Here is a 24,360-nt window from a genome sequence, read left to right as displayed (position 1 = left end):
TGGGCAGTAGTTACAGTATTTTTATTGAATAAAAAAGCTCCTTTTACATAGTCACAAACTTGCACCTCTGTGTGCGCATGCTGTATGTCCCAAAGAATATCCCTCATTACATTTGTCTTTATTTCCTGAGTAATACTTAATATCCTTGTAACAGTTTTTTTTTGCTATTTTAAATCTGGGCTATTCCCTGTCACTTTTTTTTTTTTTTTTTTTACAATTGTAAAGTTGATTGCTAAAACACATAGGTTCATTAAAAAATTAAGCCAGTATTCAGCTAGCCTATTTTGCTTAAAATTAATTATACGATCTGAACTAACATTATTACACTAATAATGACTGAATATGAAAAAAATAATGCATTGGAAGGACGTCACATATACCATTCCTGGTAAGACTTTGTAGAAACATTATAATGGCAGTGTAATTAAAAATAATCATAAATCAAAAACCTCCAACTAGGTCACTCCTAGGACCTTACCTGTAACTTTGGCTTGTTGTGGTCTTTGCTCTTGTACTAACTGGCTCATTAACATCAGACAACAAACTAGTGTACCCTGAGAATTCTGTCACTGAAGTCCTTATTCTATGGTCAACTTCTCCACTAGAGTTACTGTTAAAGGCTGACGGCACTCTGCTACCTGACTTGAACTGAGAACCAAAAGCCTGAGCAAAGTTCTCAATCTGATACGGCGCTCGCAGGTCTACGCTTTTGGAGGACTCAACGTGGGTAGACAGCTCCTGAGAAGATATCTGGTAGCTGGACGGAGTGTTTTTTGATTGATCTTTCTGGACACTCGGCTCCTGAGGCGTGATCGGGTAGTTCGATGAGGGTTCAAGGTTCTTCTGCTGCTGTTCGATCTGGTCTGTGAGCTCCTGTGAAGGGGTCAGCTGTTGATGGGTCGTCTCCATGCTGCTCAAGTGGAAGCTGGGCTGGGAAGATCCAACCAGCATTCCAAAATGGGACTTTGGCAATGGGGCAGGTAATACTGAGGTAACGGATTGGCTGAAGCCGCATTCGAGAGGGGGTGTAGTGTACACGTTCTTGTCAGAAAACAAGGTATTGCTGGGGTGGGTGGATGACAGATTGGTGAAAGGTCCTCCAGACCCTAAAGGGAAGGTACTGCTGTGGCTTGTTCGTTCTAAAGCTTGGAGGAGGAATTTAGAATATTCGTGCATGATGACGGCTTTGTCTCCCGACGAGGACGGGGAATCTGAGCACACATTCTCCTCCTGGCCAATCTCAGGGTTGTTCCCAGAGGAGTGCATATCCACGTGCTGATCAGTTATATCAAAAGGAACCTCATGCTGGCCATCAGATTTTTGGGAATAGTGGTCAAGAAGACTTTGCAACACTTCATCGGGTATTCCAGACTTGTCATGGCAAGGTTTTATGTCAACATTCATGGGAGAGGTGTCAAGAAGATTGAGAGAGGCTTCATTGTCCATAACACTGGTCACAACACCTTGAATAACTGTCTGCTGAGAGGCCATGTGCCCTACATTTACACCATAGTCCCCGCTATTATTTGCAGCCTGTAGGTACCTCCGTTTCTTTAAAAACTGCATGGCATCATCATAGTTGCTGCTGGTCTGGCCTTGTTTGGAAGCAGAACTTTGAAGGAGGCCCATTCCGTCTAGCCCTGTGCTGTTGTCCAAGTCTAAAGAGCCCTGCTTTTCAGACAGCACCTTCTGACCTAATAGGTCAGCTTCAGTAGCCCCCAAAGGCAGTTCGTTCTTATCCAAGCTTTTCCTATTGACCTTTTTGAAGACTAATTTAGGTGCCCGTGCATGCAGGTCATGCATACTAGTGCCTGCCAGACTGTTACTTGAAGACACAACAGGAATTTCAACCGCATAGTCCTGCATGTTAAGGTTGCTTGACATCTGTGTTTCAATTATTTTCTTCTTTTTACGTTCACTGGAAGTGTTTTTTGATTTACCCTTTTTGCGTCCGGAAGCACTTGTGTTTCCCTGAGAGATTTCATAGCTGCTGTGTCCAATTACTCCGCTGCTCTGATCCGACAGCCCAGGCTCTATTCCTTTTTTCATGGCTTCTCCGCAGGTTCGTTTGTGCTTTAACAGTCGATCTGTCCTTGAAAAATACTGCAAAAAAATAAAAAATTGTGGTTGTACAAAAAAAAAAACACCCATAAAAGTCCAACATACAACACTAACTTAGATAGTCTCCTTATTAGAGAATTTAATGAAACCATGTATCAGATGAACTTCAAAATGTTCACAGTTATATGAGAATTTGTTTTAACTATATCCACTCAGTGTAAGAAGTTATTTTTTGTATCCTTGGAAAACAAATAGCTAACATTATATTAAAGCATATTTCACAAATTTCTATATTACCTAAAAAAAAGAAATAATCATACTGTGACACATTTCTTTAGGCCAATAATACTGACTTTGATTGCATAATCCAATAGAACAAAATAAATTTGCTAATAAAGCAGAAAACAAGCAGCAACACACATCCAAAAAGCCCTTTATCAAAATTACCTGTTGGCAGGTGTCACATTTGTATGGCTTTTCTCCACTGTGTGTCCTCTTGTGCCTCTCCATATGATATTTCTGGATGAACCTCATATTACACTGATCACAGCAGAACGGCTTCTCTCCTTTAATAGGAATATAAAACATTAGATAACTGAAAGTATAAAGTTAGCTATAAAAGAACTGAAACTAAAGTTATTCAGACAGATGTTCTCAAGTTTTGGTGCTTTGTAAAAGACAAGGAAGTCTATTAAATAGATCATAGATTTGTGATACCAAAATATTTATTGGCCAAGGAGTCTGAGTAGGGTAAACAGTCAATTAATGGCCCACCACCAGTCAATCTTAAAAAGCTTAACTTCTGAGCCGTTTAATTTTATTCTTTTCTAATGCAGTATAATCCAAGTAACACCTGGTTGGTACAGCATCCGTTTTTGTGTGTATCAACCTATCTATCTATCTATCTATCTATCAATGAGAGAGACACACACATTATATACAGTGCCCCCTCGCTATAAGGCTCTCAGTTATAACGCGCCTCGGATATAACGCTCCTACAGCATGTCCCCCAATTCCCACTTTTTTTCCGCACTTGCCCACATGCAATCGGGCGAATCTAGATTGGCCCAGAACTTGAAAACCCATTTTTTAAACAATTTTCACTCAATTTCAGGGCTAGCCCGGGCAAGTCTAGTTTCGCCCAATGCTTCAAAATCGATGCTGGGCGGATCTGGTTCGCACATGCCATTAATTTGGGCAAGTCTAGTTTCACCCAACGCTTCAACAAATCGATGCTGGGCCAATCAAGTTTTGCTTATGCCAATTATTTGGGCAAATTTAGTTTTGCATTTCTACACTCTCCCCTGCCAGCTTCCAAGTGCGTGCCAGGGTACCTGCCTCACCTCCACTTCTGACAATAATGTAGTGACTGTGTGCAGAGTTTGCAGCGGCGGTGCAGAAAATGCAGGACACCAGGACTGGTTTTATTGGGCCGGTAAAACCACTTTTTATTACCTCTCTCCTAAAAAGTCTCGCTCTTCCATACGCGCTGGCAAACTCACCACACACACGAGAGAAGTGCAGGCAAACTCGCCACACACACACACAGCAGAGAGAAATAATATTGTTATTGTTAATTGTTCGTGTTCAAATCTTCTTTTGTTTCATCTTCATTAAAAGATAGTTAAGATTGTAACAGGGTCAATAATGCCTGTTATATTTCACACATTTATTTGTAACTTGTATGTTTTATTTTTATAATTGTACACTTTGATTTGATTAGTGCACGTTTTTTATATATTGTCGACCAGCACTTTGTAATTGATTTATCACTTTCTAGTAGCTTCTCCACTCAGTCCCCTTGTAATGCCTTATTGGGTACTGACTAATTGAGTTATTGATAATTTTACCCACCTGGGTGTGGTGAGTTTGCCTGCACGTTTGGAGGAGCGAGACTTTTTGACTAAATGAATCAAGTGACAGCCCCAACATGAACCTAAATGTTTTATACTGCAACAATACCGCCCACGCAATGTACAATTACACAACCAGTCAACTTTTTTATATGGTAAACTTACCGCTATGAATCTTTTCATGCCTTTGTAGCAAGTACTTCTGGATGAAACTCATATTACACTGGCTGCACCTGAAAGGCCGCTCTCCTGGAACAAAGGAGTAAACAAATCAATAGGAGTGCAAATTAACTTCACAAAATAAAGATCCACAATTTTGTCAAAGACACTAAACCTACTTTGTAAAGCAAGCATGAAGCATCGGTAAAAAAAAAAAAAAAAAAGTCAGGGAATACATTGATACAGACTCTCAAGTGGAGATTTCTGGCTTCTTGTTTCCACCAGTAAAAAATAAAAATTCTGCATAATTCAACACAAGACATCTTAATATTTAATGATATTTGTAAAAACATTGATATCTCAAATTGAAATCGATATCTTTACAACATTGACTTCGCCTGACAACTGTTTCGCCATATTGTCATAAACTGGTCTGCTGCCAGAAACGTCTAAAAGTAAATATCCTTCTTAATATTGCCGCGCAAGCCAAATAGGAGGCTATTGCTGCCACCTGCAGGAATGCTGTTAACCTTAAATCAATCAGCCAATCTATTTTATATAGCGCCTTTCATAGTGGACCACCTTCACAAAGCAATTTACAAGATGCAGTAACAAGAAAATCCATAACAATTTAGATAGAGAAATGCATAATATGTGCTATACAGTAAAAAAAAGCATAATACACTAAATATACTGGAAAGTGCATAATACATGACAGTAGCATAATACATGAAATAGTAGCAGCAACACAGCATTTAATAGCCGATATCAGGCTTAAAGAGTATGGAAAGTAAGAGAGAACAGGTGGGTCTTTAGAGTTGATTTAAAGTGAGCGAGAGGAGACACATGCATGACAAAGTATCTCCGCATCCGGGATGGAAAGGTAGGGACGGACTTTGGAGATGGTAGAAGGAAGATTTGACCACGGAGGAGATGTGGGCATCAAAGGAGAAGTTGCTGTCAAGAAGTACACCAAGGCTTCGTACTGTAGGGGATGGCAGCAGCAGACAGTTTCCAAGGTTCAGGGCAGCAATATTTAGATTCTTAAGTTGAGTTTTAGATCCTATTAGAAGGAGTTCAGATCTGCTAGTGTTCAGCTGAAGAAAATTAGCAGACATTCAGGCCTCGATGTCTTGAATGCAAGCCGAGAGCCGGACCATGGCAGAGGGGCTTCCAGGGTCGAGTTAAGTAGAGCGAGGTGTCGTCAGTATAGGAGTGAAACACGAGGCTGTGTTGACGGATGTAGATATTGAAGAGAAGGGGCCCCAAGGACAGATCCTTGAGGGACACCACAAGTGACTGGGTTTGCAACACCACTGCGTCCAGACTGCATGCGTCCAGATAAGTAAGAGGACATTCAGGAGAGACAGGTTCCAGAGATTCCAGCATACTTCTGAAGGCGGTCAAGAAGGCGGCCCTGATCTATGGTGTCAAAAGCGGCTGTTAGGTCAAGGAGGACAAGCACAGAGGGAGCACCAGCATCAGCATTGAGCAGATCATTCACAATCCAGAGAAGAGCAGTTTCAGTACTGTGATGCGGCCGGAAACCAGACTGTAGAGTTTGAAGCAGATTCTTATCCGTGAGATATTTCATCAGCTGACTGGCTACAGCCCTTTCAAGAGTTTTTGAGAGAAAAGGGAGATTGGAGATGGGACGGAAATTAGTTAAGTCAACCGGGTCAAGGGAGGGTTTTTTAGGTACCGGCGTAACTCGGACAAGCTTAAGGGCAGCAGGAACCGAGCCAGAGTCCAGGGACAGGTTGAGTGTGTATAATGGAGGGAGCAAGATTAGAAGCACAGAGACGGACAAGGTTAGTCGGCCAGGTGTCCAGAGGGAATGTGACAGTGGTTGATTTCGACAGTAAGCCGGAAACATCAGCAATGGAGAGAGGAGAGTAGGAGGAGAGGGCAGGAGGGGCAACCAGAGGAGCGTCAAGGTGGTCAAGTAATGCTATTATATTCCAGAACTAGGGGTGCTAGATTCTGTTTAATTAAATAACATTTCAACTTTTAAAAATATAGTTTAAACATTTAAATAAAAACATTTTGAAAAGACACTGTGCAAGGCGGGTAATATGAACCCACCTCGATGCGCAGTCTCGACAGCAGGAGAAAACCGGAAGTCAGCCATCTTGGGGGAAGCCGAAGTGACTCATCTTTATTAACTTAAATACAGTTACTCGTCATAACGAGTAAGTTATGACGAGTAACTGTATTTAATAAAGATTAGTCGCTTGTTAACATGTTGCGACCTCATTTGTATGTGAAAAATGAAGGCTTGGTCTATTTAAAAGTCCATTAAGTTGTTTGACAGAAACAAATAACTAAATTAAATCAAATTACTAAATTAAGCCTTATATAAATAAATGTATAAAAACAGTGAAGCAATATGAAAAAATAGCATCGGCGGTACGACAATGGTCTGTTTTGATTAGAGGGCGACCATTTATTGCATTCTTACAGAAATGTTACGCAGTCCAGTGCTAAAATCCAAATCGCTAATGTATCCTACTTACTGTATATAAAAGAGACAAGAACTAGTTACGTTCACACCAAGCTGACTATTCCAAGTACAGTATCACGTTAATTCAAATAATCAATACTCTGCTTAAAAAAAAAAAATGTACTAATAGCAATAGTTTGTACATCTGACTGGCAACAGAAAAAAAAAAAAAATTCCACCTTCAGTCAAGAGCATATAGCTGCAGAACGAAGGCTCCCACAGCATAGCTCCCACGGGGTAGCTCACACAGGGTAGTGCTGCGTGCGTAACTAGTAATTTATTTGTGCTTCATTGACCCTCAACACCCTTACCACGTGACCATAATACCCCACGAACCTGAGTAGCCGTTATTTGCAGACACCTGCTTCTTAATATTAGACCTGCACATTTTTGCAAAGTTTAAACGATTAAGCAAAATTAAAGTTTGACACTTTACTAACATTTAAAAGTTTAAACTCTAAACAATTTACACCCCTATCCAGAATTATTACCCCTCACATTCAATTGTTGTGCACAAGCTTTTACTTAGAACAGCAATGATATTAAAATAATCACGTTGGGGGGAGAGGAATGGAACAAAGACATATGAGGGCGGTACAATCATCGATATTTATTCGACCAATTCAATTTTGTGTACCCAATTAATCGATTGCTATTTGGAGGCTTAACTGTCAGCCCCGTAGTGAGCACCCTCGCTGCCTATATGAAAACTGCTTTCCTGTTAAATATGCTGACGGTATGCAGTTGTACGCTTATATAAGTTAGCCAAAAAGGGACCTGAAGGTTGAAGGCAGAGGATAAAATGTAAGAGTTCGCCATTTACTATATCAAAACAAAGTTAAGATATCCATATGAGGCCAGTTTTAAAATATATTTGTGAAATAGCATCATAAAATATCAAAACCTTATTTCCTCATTATGCTATTTGCTGTGATTAAAGTACAGAATACTATTCCAAATCGCCAGAGGTGATGGGCTGAGAATGCAAAGACTAAGAGATCTCTCACCTGTATGGATGAGCACATGCCTGCGTAAGTGATAGGAGCTTCGAAATGCAGCGCTACAATGCTCACAGACGTGAGGTTTCGAACTTGGAGAAAGGCTCCCACCATCTCCATCCATCATTGTAGACTAAGACAAAAGAAAAGCATTGGAATTTAGTGGCACCTCAATTCAGCCACCCCAAGAAAGCATTGTTGAAAATGTAAAAAAAAAAAAAAAAAGTTTAAATAATCTATTTTTCACCCATTTGTAACCACCAATAACTGACTTCTACCATGCAATCAATCATATTAAACCTATATTAGTCTTTATCAACTTGAATCCAAAACAGATAAGTGATGTTATCCTCTGCATTTGTGTATCTTGAATCAAGTCTTAAAAAAAAAAACTATAAAAAAACTAATGGGGGGTACTCATTCCTGTGATATTCCTTTTGAATCTGCTGAAGAGACCACGACATAGCCAATTAAAATTAAGAGTGACACTGTGCAGAAAGTTTCAGTAACTACTGTTAAACACATCTCCAAACAGAATTTTAAAAAAGTACTCTACTGTGATTCAACTGAATGTGAATTTGGTTAATGCTGGTGTGGACTCGGGGCCATGACATGCACACCTTTGAAGAATCCCCACGTTTTCTCCTGGGTTTTGTGTCCTGGGAGTCTGGGTTAGATCTCCTTGTCTTCTTTCCAGAATACTCTTTTGATTCTTTACCTAATCTACCGGATAGCTGGAAATAAAAAAAGGAGAATAAAATATAACCTATCTACATACACAACAATTTGATTTAGGCCATGAACACAGAGATGCCAACTTCTGAAAGGAGAAAATAGTAGCATGTGCAGAACGAAGCGAGGCAGACTTTACATAATTATTTTATTTTTTTATTGTTTTTATTTTTATTTTTTTAAGTCCAGTGGCTGTTAGCCCCTAGAAATTAAAAGGTTATTAGGCTCTGGCAAGCCAATGTAAATGTGTTCAAAATCACAGAGGAAGGGGGAAATCAAGCTAAGGGGGAAGTCAAGCTGTCAGCCACTTTAGAAATTGATTTAAAGTGTGAACGGCTACATTGCAAGTAAGGCAACCGAGCTAATTCAACTTCATTAGCTAAACAGTGAAAAAAGTATATTTTTTGTTTTGGTTAAGGTGGAATTTCAAGTTGTGTTGGTAAAGTTCAATGCTCTCTACTAAAATCACGGAATCTGTGACCACGTGACTTAGTCCCAGCCTTACTGATAAGCAACCAAGTAAACGTGCGATTGATAATGACAGCAAGTCGACATTTACGCAGCAGCTTCTGAAGGACCTCCAAACTGGTTACCAAGCAGCCCGGCTCAGACCATTAAGTATGTCAGTTAAAATGCCACAATGAAACTGTCAGTGAAATACAGTATTACTTAAGAACCATTAATTCGTTAAATTTAACGGGAACACACACACACACGGTATTGAAATATTTCATAAGCGTTCAGGTAGTATACATTAATTTTTTTAATGAAAATCGTAGTATTACACCCCTTTGGCATAGCGCCGTAGCAGAACCTCCAAAATAGTAGCTGCTATGGCCAAATTGTAGCAGTTGGCATCTCTGTGAACAGCATATAAGCTTAAAGCAGAATACAGTTAAGAGCGGATTTAAAAAGTAGATCTATTGGGTATTAAGATTCTCAAATTATTCATTTTAAATAACTCCCACAACAAAGATTCTCTATATTCAAGAAGCCCCTAATGCACCAAAAAAGGATTTAATTATGAAACAATATAATGACCTAGATCAGGGGTGGGCAATTCCGGCCCTGGAGGGCCGGTTTCCCTACTGGTTTTTGTTCCCACTGTACCCTAAATTACTTAACTGGACCAATGAAGTGCTTATTAGAAGCTTAATTGGTCCAATTAATTCATTTAGGGTACAGTTGGAACAAAAACCAGGCGGGACACCGGCCCTCCACGACCGGAACTGCCCACCCCTGATCTAGGTCATTATATTCTATGATCTAGATAAGTTAAAGAAACAGTATGCATATCACTATAACCTATTGGAGAAGACCAATTATTTTGAAATGTTGTGCAAGTATTTGAATATTCTAACTTAAGGAAACTCTACCTATTAGACAAAAAATAGACATCCTTTGATAATTGTCTGAATATTTTTTTTCAGTTACATTATATAAGTCTACCTGTCCCAATATGGTGCTTAAAAAAATAAATAAAAAAGAGCAGTAGAAAACACTTACATCTCTATTCATGCTCAGATCCTGTATTAACATATTTTGGTTTCCAAGAGACATTTCAAGATCAGAATTCTTCCCAGAGCTCCCATACATCGGTACTCTGTAGTCATGATCAGTCATCTTCTCCTGCTTGATGCCCATTGTGTGGATGAAGTCTCCATGTGTCTTCTCGATGGGGGAGTAGCGCTCTTTCTTGAGGACCATCTCCTGAGTCATGTCTTGCATGACAGACTGGGCAGCGATGCGGGTGAAGCTGGTCACTGGCGGCAGGTGGCTGAACATTATCATACTGGGTGGGAAGTTAGGCTCCATGATGCCGTTCCGAAGGAACTCGTTGCCAAGTTTGTCTTGAATAATACTCATGATGGGAGGCAAAAACCTAACTGGAGCCAACAGAGAATTTACTGAAATCAGAAAAAAAAAGGTTAACTAAGGAGCTGCAATTTACTGCAAAAATCAATAACTGCAATGTTTCTTCAATATTGATAAACTGGACAAATATTTGAATATTCAAAACAAAAGATTTGTATATTTATTTTAAATATGGTACAAATTATACCATTGTTTTACTGTTAAATCAAAATTAAAGAAGCTCTGTTTAAATTAAAAAATATATAACAGGGTCAGTCTCCAATTCTTGGTACCAACAGGCACTGTAACATTTGTTCAAGTGTATCTATTATGCAGTCTTAATTTTTATTTAAAAAGTAGGTGGCTAGAAATCCTAAGTAGAAAGCAGGAGGGTATGGGGGTCCTCCCCAAGTGCGGGTACAGGTGGCACAAGCACAAACAGTAACATTAGACACCATAATACCAAGTGAGACTTGAGAAAAATGTGAAGCAATTTCTAAATGAAAAGATCAAGATAAGCCATATTAATGGGTAGTAAATCTGAATATAAGCTGTATTTTGTTTTCTATTTTTTCATGTATTCCATTTTTTCTTTTGAATTTTATACAAAAAAAAGACACATTACGTTTCTAAAACTATTCATGGAACCAACTAGTCCTTACATTTATTTTTAGTATTCTAAGATTCTGAGTATACATACTTTCCCATGTCGCTGTTTCTCATTAACTACCGAGTCCAAGAATGTGCAAGTGCATTAATAAATACATTTTTAAAAATGCGCTTGCGAGAACTGCGATTTCAAATGTTGATTTCACTTTTCGGAAGTTCGTTTCTGTTGCATTTTCTGTAAACAATGCGATTTCTACAGTAATTTGTATTTTTATCTTTCGTTTATTTATTTATTTTTTAAATTCGCTTGATTAAAATAAATACAAATAACAATAAACAATGTATTGGCATTTACTTGAACACAGCTTGAATGTAAAAGTCCAGTACATAAATATCAAGTTATAGGTGTATGAAATGGAAAAACATGGAAACTACTTCAAATGGAAAAGAGTAACGTTGAAACGGAAAATCACTTTGGTGTATAAATTACACACAAATGGTTTTGGATATTTTTTATTCATTCGAATTTCTTTAAGAGATTAGCATAAGCTACTATAGGAAATCTGGAGCAGCTTCCCTTTCTGGCTGGTCCTTGCAGTCTGCCACAAAACACTGCAATACACGGCTAACTAGCTTTAATTTGTATTAAGGCTAACTAGCTTTAATTTGTATTAAAGTATGACTACTTACTGTAGAAATCACAATGTTTACGTAGTACCCTGGACAAGGGTAAAAGTTATTAACGTAGATTGTATACACTATTTAAGACTTTCAATATACTACTATTGTAGCTCAATTTTGCCAGAAGGTGTCGCCATGAGAGACACTAGCCATCTATACAGCTGGTGAGTGCGTAGGAGTAAAAAGTATCAAAGTGAAAGCAAAACAGAGTTAACCCATTCATTAATGACTGCATTTTAGTCTGTATCTGTTTGCACCATGCCACACAGTGCCACACCAGCGTGTCTATACCCAAGCTTCAATTCCCTTTCCCGGGTAAAAAAAAAAAAGTACTCTATAGCATCACATTTAGTGCGAAAACACCCTCCCTCCCCCACTGTTGCTCTTGCCTAATATACAAAAGAAAATATGGCTGTGTTTTGGGAAGACATGGGAAGTGTGACACAAACAGAAGAGGAGGAAGAGATTCGTACTGTACATAAGTTAAAACATACATTTCAATTTGATTTGAACTTAAGGGAATTTAGTCTTCTATAAACAAACCTTTGTCTTCAGTCATATTAAGTACCGTGCCTATTTAAACATATAATCACAGTATGTGTGTATGCATATTTGTACATGTATGTTTGTATGTGTGTACTTTTTATCTGCATTTTGTTTGTAAACTGTCAATATTACTTGACCACAGTTTTACAGCAACTGATTATGCAGCAAAAGATCTGACCGGTACATCTTGTAGCTCAGAGTGATACGTTTCAGATGGATTTTTGAAGTCAATGCATAAGACATTTTACAATGCTGTAACATATCACTGCATTTCGTACACTTTGTGTAAAAAATACAATCTTACATAGAAAACGTAGGTTGTTGGTTTTTTAAAAAAAAAAAAAAAATTACACAATTTCATAACTGCTGTACGGTTACTGACTCCAGTACAGCATATGATTGTACAGTTCGGCCTTCATCACCAACATCGCTTGTAAGCTCGAAACTGATTGGTCCATCACAATTCACGGTGTCCATGGAAACATAAGCCCGGAAACAAAATGTCCTCAGTGAAGGAATGTTTTACTCGACTTACATATGTAATGAATTGTGGAAATTGCTGCTATTTTACTGGAAAAAATAAAACATTTTGGATACTATTCTCTGGAAATTACAAGCACTGTAAAAACTATTTTTTTCCTTTATGAAATAACTAATTTTAGGTGGCTCATCTGGCAAAGTAGACAGCAAATATGCTGTATATGGTGTCTAATTACAAAAAAATTGTACATTAATTTGCTAAATGTAAATAAATGCAGTAGTTATTTATTTTATAAAATGTGTATGTTTGAGTTCTCAAATATAAGATATTCATATCTAGTGCTGGGATAAATCAAGTTACTTGAATACTCGCGATTATTTTAATATATCGACGATCTTTTTGGTACTCGAGTACTCTGCGCATTAATACATGCATTCCGAGTACTCTGCGCATTAATACATGCATTCCAATATGACGGTGCACGTGGCAATGCATCTGCAGCGCTTGAAGATTCACATGTTGAGTGCAGCGTCTAAAGGCAAAATTAAATACCATCACAGCACCACTTCTTTACTTCAACACCTAAAAAACAAGAACCGACTGTTTCTGAGGACGAGCGGAGTCAAGCGAGGAAGAGTCTTGGGAAGTAATATTTATAAGAGAAGTCGATATGATATAATACGATGCTGTTTTGGCACTTATAATTTTTCATTTTGATGGCAACAGGAATTACGTGTTTATTTTAGCACATATGGGTCAGCACTACTCCATACTCTTGTTGGCCCAGATTGTGACGGACTGAACTCAATAATTTTTTCCCTGCTGTTTTCGTGCCACTCCCCTTGACGCGCCTCTTCTCCTGTCAGTGTCAACCTGGCTGTCTCCTCCCTCTGTCACTAACTCCTCCGAGTCCGATCTTTCCATTTCCTCACCCTCGTTTACATTTTCCTCAGTAAATCGCGGAAAGCCATCTGGGACAAAAATGCATTGTGCTGCTTTACAAGCCAGAATCTCATGGGACAGAAATACCTTGCTTAAACAGTACTCAACTTACTGAAAATTTTATATAGACTGTATATATTTTGTTGTGACTTGTAATAAATGAGAAAAAAAAAATTGTTTTTTTTTCCCCCCTTCACTTTACCATGCCAGTTCCACTTTTGTTTTATTTGAAGTGTTTATTAAATTTCAGTTTCCGTTTGCTTGTTCAGCTACAAAAAAGCACAAGTAAACCTCATGTTATTACTTTATGAAAACGTGTCGATGACCACTGTTTACTGTGAAGAAACAGCAATGGCAACCAATGAAAAAATGAAAAATAAATAAAATGTGTTGTCAACTTTATGTACTACTTATTTTGGGAATAAACAAAACAACGTTTAACTTAAACTGCTATTTGGCTTCCTTTGTTAAAACAAAGGCGCACACACAGGGGCCATGCCCCGTCGCTATGTTGTCTCTGCCTGCGAGCAGTATAATGGCTTTTATAACTTTTTGAAAAACGAACGAACATCCGAACGAACATTTAAATTATGAGCGAATATCCGAACATGAAAATTCTGTGTTCGTCCCAAGACGACTGATAATATTTAATAAATCTGTTATTTAGATCGGTTGAGTTGTCATTTACATTTAATGCTACGCCAGGTAAGTTCCAATTAACTGCTCTGTTTATTTATTAAACACGGAGAAACTGTGGGGGTGACATTTTGTAAATCTGTGCTTGGAAACTTTACCACGTAAAAAATGTGTTTCTAGAGTAGGATCCCTGAGTAAACGTTTGCAAATGACCAAAAAAAAAAAAAAATCCTACCACTTTAAAATAGACTAGTACTACATTTCTGTATTTTATTAAAAAACACAATCAGGCAGGAAGAGTAATAAAAACCCTAAAATTCATAGTCATAATAATAATCAGAAACCAGTTATACCAGTTCTACCTTCTTTTTATGTTTCATTTTTTCCTGAAATATGAAGTGTACAATTCAGGCTATAAGGAAATGCAAGTGAGGGAAATACTAAAGAAATAACTTTGTATTTTAAGTTGGAAGATGTACAAGCAACCATCAAAGACAAGTGGCCACTCAGCATTGTTGAGAATGAACATTTGTCATTTTCTTGTAGTTATAGACAACAAGTAAGTCTGATGGAAAGATCAGCATTAAATTAAAATTTAAAAAAGCAGTGATCTTAAAAACAAGATAAAAGCTGATCTAGCAAAGGCTACATGTGTATCAACCACAGTTGTTATGTGGAGTGATCGAAAGATGCAAGCTTTTGTAGGTGTAAGTGCACTGACTGGATCTTGGGTTGACTTGGACTCTACATTATTTGGAGCTTGGGACTCTGACTTGACTCGAGACTTATGGGTTTGACTCACATTTGACTTGGACTCGAAGACCAGTGACTCGACTCCAGCTCTGCTATTCTGTAACAAATTAAGACCAATTTTACAACCAAACTACTAACATGGATTAGTTTCCTTCTGACCGAATAAGACATTGCAGGCGATCAGCAAATTGATACATTTTACAGAATTGTCACCTTGCTAAACACTGAAAAGAACCAATTTGAATCTTTGCTTTTTATTGCTGATAATCCCTTAGTCTATAAACTACTGAACTAGCACACTGACCTGAAAGACATTTTCTATTATGCTACAAAGCTGGAAGTCCTTTCAGGTTACAGTTCTTGGAATTAAAAATGAGAGTGTGGTCAAAATGGGAAGCCTTTGTATTAATCCCATTGTTACGGGTAGCAACCAGTTTGTTATTCGTAGCTAAACCTCTGCAGAGAGAGAAGCTGGAAACCATTCTCTTCACGCATTATTTCACAATCAAAAGCATTTAAACAGTGTAACAGATTTGACTTTTCAGAGTATGTTTGGGCTACTAAACTTCAACACTGTCTACTAAACCTTTCAAGAATGTAACAAGCTAGAAAGAAAAATCAGTATAGGACTACAATATACAAAGAATTGTTTTACATTGCCTATAACTCGGTTCAATAATATAAGCTATGATTTAAACTAACACTACCAATGTTACGCAGCTTTTAAAAGATTTACTTAATTCCGACATATATTTTAGGCCTGAATTTAAGTTTGAGAGATACTAATCTTTATCTCATCATCATTTTCAGCCTTTTTCAATCCAAGGCCTCCTCAAGATGTATTAGAGGTTGGCATGTGTAGAAAATCCAGAACCGGGTACCTGCCGTGAAATACCTGGGTACCCAGATCTTTTTCAGGTAATTATAAATAAATACTTTAAAAAAATCACATATACTGAGCATCAAAAGAAACGTATCGCATATATTTGAGCATCAAAAGAAACGTTTCACTTTTATTTGGATAAAATTCACTAGATGTGATCGAAAAATTACAAACTGTTTTAGAGCAGGTGTAGTGACTTTTTATTGTGCTGATTAACAATTGACATCACGTAGGTGCTGCAAAATGATCTGTCAATCTTAGTCTCCCAGTGACTCTTGGTCTCCCAGTTCGTGGCCTGCCATTGACAAAGTGTGTCTGGTTATACCGTCTCGCCAGGTTTGAAATTGCTGGCTGTGAGCACCCAAGACAGCAAGCCACAGTACACTGCCTAAGTCCAGTCTCCAACATGCCGACTGCATGAAGGCGCTGCTCTCTTGACAGACGTGGCATATTGTTTTTTTCCTGCAATTCTTTATTGCTTTTATTCAAGCTTGCAATTCAACAGCTGAAAATCACTCCATATCCAATCAACTGTCTCACTAATTAGGCTAGGTGAGTAAGTGCATATGTTTCATAGTCACTCAAGCATGTCATGGTCAAGGATGAATGATCGAGTGATTAAAAAGAAACCAAAAACATTTAGTCAATGTCCATCATTTATAGACCTTATTTTTTTTTTTTAAATGAATGCGTTATAATAGTGGTAAGTTTCTTTTGATGCTTGGTATATATTAATGTTAAGTGCATATTTAAATACTACATAGTACACATACATTTAGTCCCTTCAGATCTGTAGACTTGTGTAACCTCTTTCAGTACTGGAAATATCGAAGAAATAATAATAATAATAATAATAATAATAATAATAATAATAATAATAATAATACATAAAAAATACCTTCATTGCTCATTTCTTGTAAAGATGCCGACATATCTGAATTTTGTTCATTGCAGTTTTCTTTTGAAACTTCTCCAACCACATGAAAATAAACTACATTCCCAGAGCACATTACAACTGAGCTAAGAGGTTTTTTTTTGTATGTTTTATACAGTCAGCTAAAAAAAATGAACATTTATTTTGTCAACCTTTAGAATTTCTAGTGGCACACGTGCACCCAAATTAAAATGTACTTTCGCACGAGCACATTTTTAGTTGCATAAGTGACCAGATTAGTGGCACTGTAGAGCCGTTAAGTTTTGTTTCCGATTTTGTTCCTGAGAATAATCGTCGCAGTTGTTATTACTGAGGTATACTTTCCACTTGCTGCGTTATTGTTTTCTGTAAAAATGATATCCTGTCAGTTAAGAAAAGGCTTAATGCAAAAGCTTGTTTGAACATTGTCTATTACACCTGCCAGAGACCCGCGCTTACAACTGTATTGTCATATTTTCTACCTTTTCTTAATTCTCAAATTAATAAAACGAAACCCGGGTAGTAAAAAGAGAACCGGGTACCGTCGGCTAATTTAAAACCTGGGTTTTATATTTAAATATTTGTTCGTTTTATAAAAAGTAATAAAAGCCATTATATTGCTCTGAACGCAGGCAGAGAGCATAGCAGCAGGGGCAGGGAGGCGTGGCCCCTGCATGTGTGCCTTTATTTTACAGGAAGACGTTACAATATGTAACATATCCCAGGAGTAAATAATAAGTTGTGTAGGACTTGCTTTACCCCAGTTTCCCCCGAAATAAATAGTACATAAATAAAGTGAACACTACATTTTATTTTATTATTTTCATTCCTTGACATTTCTTCACAGTAAACATACAAGTTCTCAAAGTAAAATTAGGTTTACTTGTGCCTTTTTGTAGCTGAACAAGCAAACAAACTGAAATTTAACTTAACACTTCAAATAAAACAAACGTGGAAATGGCATTGTAAAACAAAGGGGGAAAAAACTCACCGTTTTGGTTCTCGTTTATTACATTCCACAAAGTCGCAACCAAAATATATCATATATATAATATATATAAAAAAATCACTACACATCACTTTCAAGTTGGGCAGTGTTTAAGTGAGGCATTTCAGAATGACGTCATTGCCTTTTCTGTCCCATGAGATCCTGACTCGCTCTAAAGCAGCACAACGCGTTTTTGATCCAGGTGGCTTTCCATAGAGATCACTATGCGTACGCATAACATGGTTTGTTTACTTTTTGCTATCTAAAACTTTTAAATAGAGGCTCAAAAGCTGCTGTGTTGATCCTGTGTCATAATGTTTTGGTTAGACACAGTTAAACATGCATGAAGTAAGCAATCAAATTTATATTTTTATATATATATATATATATATATATATATATATATATATATATATATATATATATATATATACACACACTCTACAGGCAGGAAATGTGCCAATTAAGAGTCTGGGGCATCATTTGGGTTATATATTACTGCAGTATAGAAAATACTGGAACACATTATCAGGGGTGTGCAATTCGTATTGCCCGATCCCCGGGAAAACAAGGTTTGGACAAGTAGTTTTTATTTTATTTTTTTTCTATGTTCGTTCTGCTGCTAGAAAGTCACTCCATGTATATTTTTAGAGAGCCACGCAAGTTTCTGCAAAACTGAATAGTGGAAATCTAGCACCTACCCACAAACATTTTAAAAAGTGTTTACGTCCCACCCCTATCGCTTCTAAATTGGCTAGCTGTAGGAAAAAAGCTGATCTTCTATTGGTTACAAAGAAACCCAGAAATGGCTGCCAAGAGAGCCTCTGGCAATGCACACTAATCTTTTAAATTTAAGGTATTGTTTATGTTTTTTTGTAGATTACCAAATAAGTAATGCTGCTTTCTTAATGCACGAACCTGACATTTAAATGCAGTAATCTAGTAAAATTAAACCAATAAAAAACACCAGCTGCTAAGATATTAGCGGAAAAAAAAATTGCATTGTGTACTGTAATTTATAAAATGATTTAAAAGTCAACTTTATGCTTCAAGCATGTACAGTACTTGTTGAGATGTTTAAAAGAAATGTGAAGTTTACTGTTTAGAAACATTTCAAGACAAACTGGCATTTTATTTTCTTTCGATTTTAATGTTGCTAACATAGTTTGCTATTTACCATACTTACATTTGGGGTCACTGGGAACCACTTGTGTATCGTGAAGAATTTAATGAACCTGTCAAGCTACAAGACTAGATCGCTCCTGTTAATCACTAATTGATTGTGTTCACTGTTAAATAAAACCAAAATCCTACAAGTTATAATCTACTTTTTGTGTGTGTTTTGTGCGACAGGGAGGGGACTAGTAGATTTTTGTAGCATTTTGTCCCTTAGTGTTCCGCAGTATATCATGTTACCAAAATCTTATGACACCTAATATCAGGGTAAAATAAAAATATCGAAGTATCGTTATTTTTCGATACCTTGTACAGTGCTCACCCTTTATAACGCTATAGTGGGGAGCCATAGTTACAAGACCGTGCTATTTGTGTTCCGCCTCATAACGAGTATAAAAGAGCTACTGCAATGGCATTATGGAGCAAACGGGAGCCACGACCCTACCGTGTTATAACTGATTCCGCACTATAACGGAACTGGTGAGCACTATATTTATTTTTTTTAGCTTTTAAAAACAAAACTTGAACTAAGCTTACTCATTTCCGCTTAGTGGAAGTGACCAACCCTCTTGCTTTAATTGGAAGACATATGCGCTGTGATGTTGCTGTTCATTGTGATCTGTATTTTAATTCAGTAAACAAAAGGAAAAATGTGCCAAAGGAAATAGAGTATTGAACGATGAAATAGTCTTAGATATTGTTTGTACACTTTGTGAACCCGGCTGAACCTTACTGGCTTACACGGTTATGCTAGCTGCTTGTAGTACATAAATGCATTTGCCTTTTATTCTTGGGAGCGTAAGAGCAGGGACTAGTTTGGGTAATCAAATATGTGAAAATGTTGCACCCTGTGCATTCTAATAGGAAACCATTCGAAATTTCCATTCCTAATCCTAAAAAACACTATTAAAACAATATTCATAATACAAAATAATAACTATCCTTCTCCGAGCGTTGTCACTTGTGTAGACTCTCCCAAATCAGCGCTAATCTTGCTGAGTGATACCAACGAGTCCTGGAAAGATTGTGAAGTCACAGCAGACAAACACCTGTTATCTTGCAAACTATTACTGTGAGACTGGAAATGATGTAAACGAAAAGTTGAATTTTCAACAAATAAAGCTACTGTTTTATCTGCAAGTCTGGGAAACATGTCAGAACATTACTTTTTTTTCCACTGTCATAATGAAGCCAGATGAAGTCTCCACTCTAGACGTTTATCTTCATTTTTTTCATAATTACTTTCTTTACGATTATTGGTTTCAGCGCTTTCCTTTTGGCTTATTCGTTGCTTAGTTGTAGAAAACCTGATTTGTAAAGATTGTCCACGTAGCAGGAGCGATTCTTACCAACACAGCACTTTAGTAAGTAGCCTAGTCTCTGATTCTGAAGGTACAACAAACATGACGTGCAGCGGAAAAATTCGGATGAGTTCAATTATGTCGTTATCGGAGGGGTGGGGGCTTGGTTTGTAAATTAGTTTTTGCAGCTTTTTGGCACACTGGTCCATTTTCCTTGATTCATGAAACAGAAGCCATGTGCACTATACTATATATTAGTTACAAAATGTAATTGGCCCAGTCGGGCATGTGGTGCTTCATAACTACAGGCCAAAATGCGATCTCTACCGGCCCCGGGCCATGATTAATGTCAAACCCTGCTGTATGTAAGACCTACACAACATATTCTTTACTTTAATATGTTAGATATTGTAGCATTTTGCTGTAAAATAAAGGCACACACACAGAGGCAACGCTCCCTCCGCCCAATATAATGGCTTTTATTACTTTTTGAAAGCAAATGAATATGAGCGAATAGCCGAATATGAAAATCCAGTTTTCGTCCCAGCACTAATATTTTAACAAGAAGCATTCCACCATGCTGTAGCATTATTAACTGTGTATTAGCCTCTCACGCACTTTGGCAGCCATTTAACATGTAATGGATATAAGATCCAAAATACCATGATAGTATTGAATAGCACGATACTATGCATGGTATCGTATCGATACTCCCTAAATGAGGTATTGCAGAACACTACCTTGGACAGCAAGTTTTTTTCAAAAATTGCACATAAAGAAATGCATTTAAAATCTGGAAATCTGGAATACAGATCTTCTAATCTTAACAGTAAACTGCTACTTAAATTAATTAAATCACCCTGTTTAAAATAGGACACAAAAAAATAGCATGATCACTATCTCTTTGTAAGGGGGGGGGGGCTAAACCTAGGTATATTTAATTAGTAATTCAAGATAAACTTTCTTATTTTCATGTTTACTAACTCAGTAGGTGCTTTACTTATTTCTTGATGAATGAGTCCATTATATTTATTAATCCTTAATAAACAAGTTCCAGAAGTAATTCTGATGTTACTCAACTTTCAGATATCAGTAGAAAGGCGCAGAGTTAGACTTGAAAGTGTAACATACAAGACTGACAGTTCCACAAAATGTATTTTTGTTGAGGCTGGACAAGAGTTTCATACAGAAAACCATTTACTAGGAGGGGCAGTAATTATTTTCTAATGCAACAGAAATATATATATATATATATAAAGATGCACTGTGGGTCACAATTTTAAACAGAGTTAATCTACTGGTGTCACACACTTCAACTTGAACTTGCAAGAATCAGAAAAACAGAAAATAAAAAAATAAACACACATGTTTGGTGCTCCCCTTTGAATATTATTAAAGCTGTTTAATGCAGTTCACAGAATCACTGCCACCAAGCAAAAACAGAAAACTAGAAAAACTGTCCATTTTCAAAAACGAAGATCAAATAATTGCCTTATGTAGGCAAGTGTACGTTTTAGTAATTAAGCCCTGACTAACAGATCAGAATACTTCAGGGATTAATATGCACCCTAAGAGTGAAACTCTGCATGGAAATTTCCATGTAATAATCCACCACCCCACAAGAAAATAACCAATTGTTTTTCTCCCACTTAAGCTTACTACATACGTTTACGAATTTGCCAGTTTTGGACGATAGGCAACAGACTATTGTATCAAACCTTACCAGTTAGAATGGAAACATTACAGTAGATTACTACTGAAAATTAACAGTACTTACTAAATCAACCTTTATTTACATTGTATATTGTAAGGGCGTGTGCCATACATCAACTGGTGTTAATGTACTGTTTTTGTTGGTTAGTGTATTTAACGCATGTTATCAAAAACATTGGAGCCATGTACAAAAAAAAACCCTGAAGGTCGAAGTCTGACTTATTTGCTCTTTCAACAGAATACAGAATCTGTCAAATTCAAATGAAAAATAAAATGTAGGTAACATACTGATTCTATTTTATTGCTAATTAAACAAAAATCATTACGTTCCTGTTATTTATGTTCCGAACATTAAACTCAATAATCTACAATAATCGTAAACAAGTTTATTTCCCTGCCATTTTCTTAATGGAGCTTTAACACCAAAAAGAAATACATCCGCCTCTAATTCTTCTAAAATGTACCTACAATAATTATGCTTTGACTTGATTAAATAGAAACTAGACAATGCATTGAGGCCTTTGCGTTTAAACATAGCAATACATACGAAAAACGGATGAAAAAAATTAGTCTTTAAAAACGGAGGAAATCAAGTAACGCGGTTATCAATAATTGAATACATTTTAACGTTGGCTTAATGGAAGATCGACGACTACTGCTGCAGTATTAACCTTTGATGTATAACAAACCGTTATGGTGTCCATATTTAATACATCGCATCGTATTACAAAAGGCCTACATAAATAACAAACCACAACACGGTGTAAATGGCGCAAATTGTTAAATTACAGCGCGACCGAAAAAAAACTCCCAACTAAAATAAGTGTACTGCTGTGAAAATCGACTTACGACAAATATTATCTGTTATTCACATCATTCAAAAACCGTGTCATCTTAAAATAACCGTAATGGTGTATGCTTGCAGCAGCCAACAAAATAAATGGCCCATGCAACAACCGAACAATTGATGCTCGGTTTAGTAATGTGCATCCTCGCACATAATATTTCTCTTTTAATCTTTTCTTCCCAGGCCGATCCTTTTTGTTTTTCAAAATGTTAACCCAAAATTTGCTCCAGTTACCTGTGCATGGCCGCCACTGGCTACGCGTTGCTGTTGTTGTTGGTTTTTTTTCGTTCGTTTCTTTGAATCTTTAAACCCCAAACATTGTTCTACAGCAGCTACTGCTCTCCTCCATCTTGTTCTCAGCGCGTGGGATTGTGGGTCTGGCGGACGGGTCCTGAGAGGAGACAGTCAACAGCTCGAGATCCAGAGCAGGCAAGTGGACGACAAGGGAGTGGGAGTGGGAGTGGGAGTGGGAGTGGGAAAGGGAAAGGGAAAGGGGAGAAGGGAGAGGATTTTTTTTTTAACGCAAATTATATACATTTATATATAATAAGAACGGTTTCCAAGTTATAATTATAATATTTTTTTTACGATACGATTTAAATGTATGCAAAAAATAAATATGTTTGTTTCAGAGAGCGATGCGTGCTCTCGTTTTGATCTTTTTCCCCTACGCCTTCCAGGGTGGACACATTTTTTGTGTGTTTTTTTATTTAAAAAAAAATAACAATGTCTTTCTGTAAACAATTCAGCCAGATTCACTTCAGAGACATGTGTTATTTAATTCGATATATGTCATGCGAAATTTAATTTTTAGTTACCATTATTACTTTACCATCAACCAATATAAGATACAGTACCAAAAAATAAAAAAAGTATTAACCCCTTATTGCCAAATGTTTCTTGGCAATCTGGTAATGTTCAGTATAGCTGTGAAGGAGCCAAAAACCTTTGGGGGATTTTCTTGTGAATACATGTTTTTAAAAAATAACACCTGAAAAATCTTTGCTTTAAAGAGCCAACTTCCCAGCGTTTCGGTGTGTTTAACATACCTTTGTTTAGGGAACGTGTGTGTTGTAACTGTTTATTTTGTTTATTTGTATTTAAATGACATTAAGCTTAAAAGGGGAGGAGTGTTGTAACGGTTTGTTTTGTCCCTGTAACCGCTCCTTACTTTGAGTAGCACCACCCCCTAGCCTTTTTTCTATAATACCTTTGTAAACAAACAGTGGACATACTTCTAGAATTTTGATGACGTGCAACTACACTCTGTTTCTATTTAAATCTATTAATGTGCTGTGACGTTGTGTGTGTGTGTGTGTATATATATATATATATATATATATATATATATATATATATATATATATATATATATATATATATTTATATATATATATATGTGTGTGTGTGTGTGTGTGTATATATATACCGTATATGTAATGACCTCAAGAGAGCTGGGGTCCCCCTTTAAGATCCTAAGAGGACCTGTGTGATGGACAGGCGATGGGAGCGCTGATTGGATGGGAGGCGGAGGCTACCGGGAGGTTTCCTCCAAACAGATTCTCAGGAACGAGAGGGGGTGGGGCAGTATAAAAGGGCAGCGGACTTAATATGACGGAGAGAAGGAGACAACAAGTGAACTGACGAGTAAGAATAGAGAAAGAGAGAGAACCACCTTTATCCACCATTAATACAGCCAGCCATGAGACGGGCCCCAGAACACCGTTGTGC

General features: G+C 37.1%; 1 protein-coding gene across 2 annotated transcripts; it reads right to left on the bottom strand.

Moving 5' to 3' along the window:
• Window positions 1-23,118, bottom strand: LOC117434698 (zinc finger protein 281-like). 2 transcript variants are annotated; one of them, XM_034057313.3, is made up of 8 exons: window positions 22,864-23,118; window positions 14,858-14,905; window positions 9,813-10,213; window positions 8,195-8,308; window positions 7,584-7,707; window positions 4,080-4,163; window positions 2,509-2,627; window positions 1-2,103 (listed from the first exon to the last, which is right to left on the bottom strand). In XM_034057313.3, exons 3-8 carry the CDS (start codon window positions 10,170-10,172, stop codon window positions 475-477), a joined length of 2,430 nt encoding a protein of 809 aa, XP_033913204.3. In that variant the 5' UTR covers window positions 10,173-10,213; window positions 14,858-14,905; window positions 22,864-23,118; the 3' UTR covers window positions 1-474. The 2 variants fall into 2 exon arrangements, with proteins under 2 accessions (XP_033913204.3, XP_033913203.3); XM_034057312.3 differs by lacking the exon at window positions 14,858-14,905.
• Between the last annotated feature and the right edge of the window lie 1,242 nt (window positions 23,119-24,360).

This window comes from Acipenser ruthenus, chromosome 28 (genome assembly GCF_902713425.1).
Source record: "Acipenser ruthenus chromosome 28, fAciRut3.2 maternal haplotype, whole genome shotgun sequence".
Taxonomy (NCBI): Eukaryota; Metazoa; Chordata; class Actinopteri; order Acipenseriformes; family Acipenseridae; genus Acipenser; species Acipenser ruthenus.
This window is presented reverse-complemented; position numbering and strand designations above follow the sequence as displayed.

What these genes read in the sequence shown, in the direction of transcription:
- LOC117434698 (XM_034057313.3), bottom strand. Translation starts at nt 10,172, where the DNA reads ATGAGTATTATTCAAGACAAACTTGGCAACGAGTTCCTTCGGAACGGC. An exon ending in ATCTGAGCATGAATAGAGAT is followed by an intron (nt 8,309 to 9,812) that starts GTAAGTGTTTTC and finishes TTTTATTTCCAG; the next exon opens with CTATCCGGTAGATTAGGTAA. An exon ending in AACGTGGGGATTCTTCAAAG is followed by an intron (nt 7,708 to 8,194) that starts GTGTGCATGTCA and finishes CTTTTGTCTTAG; the next exon opens with TCTACAATGATGGATGGAGA.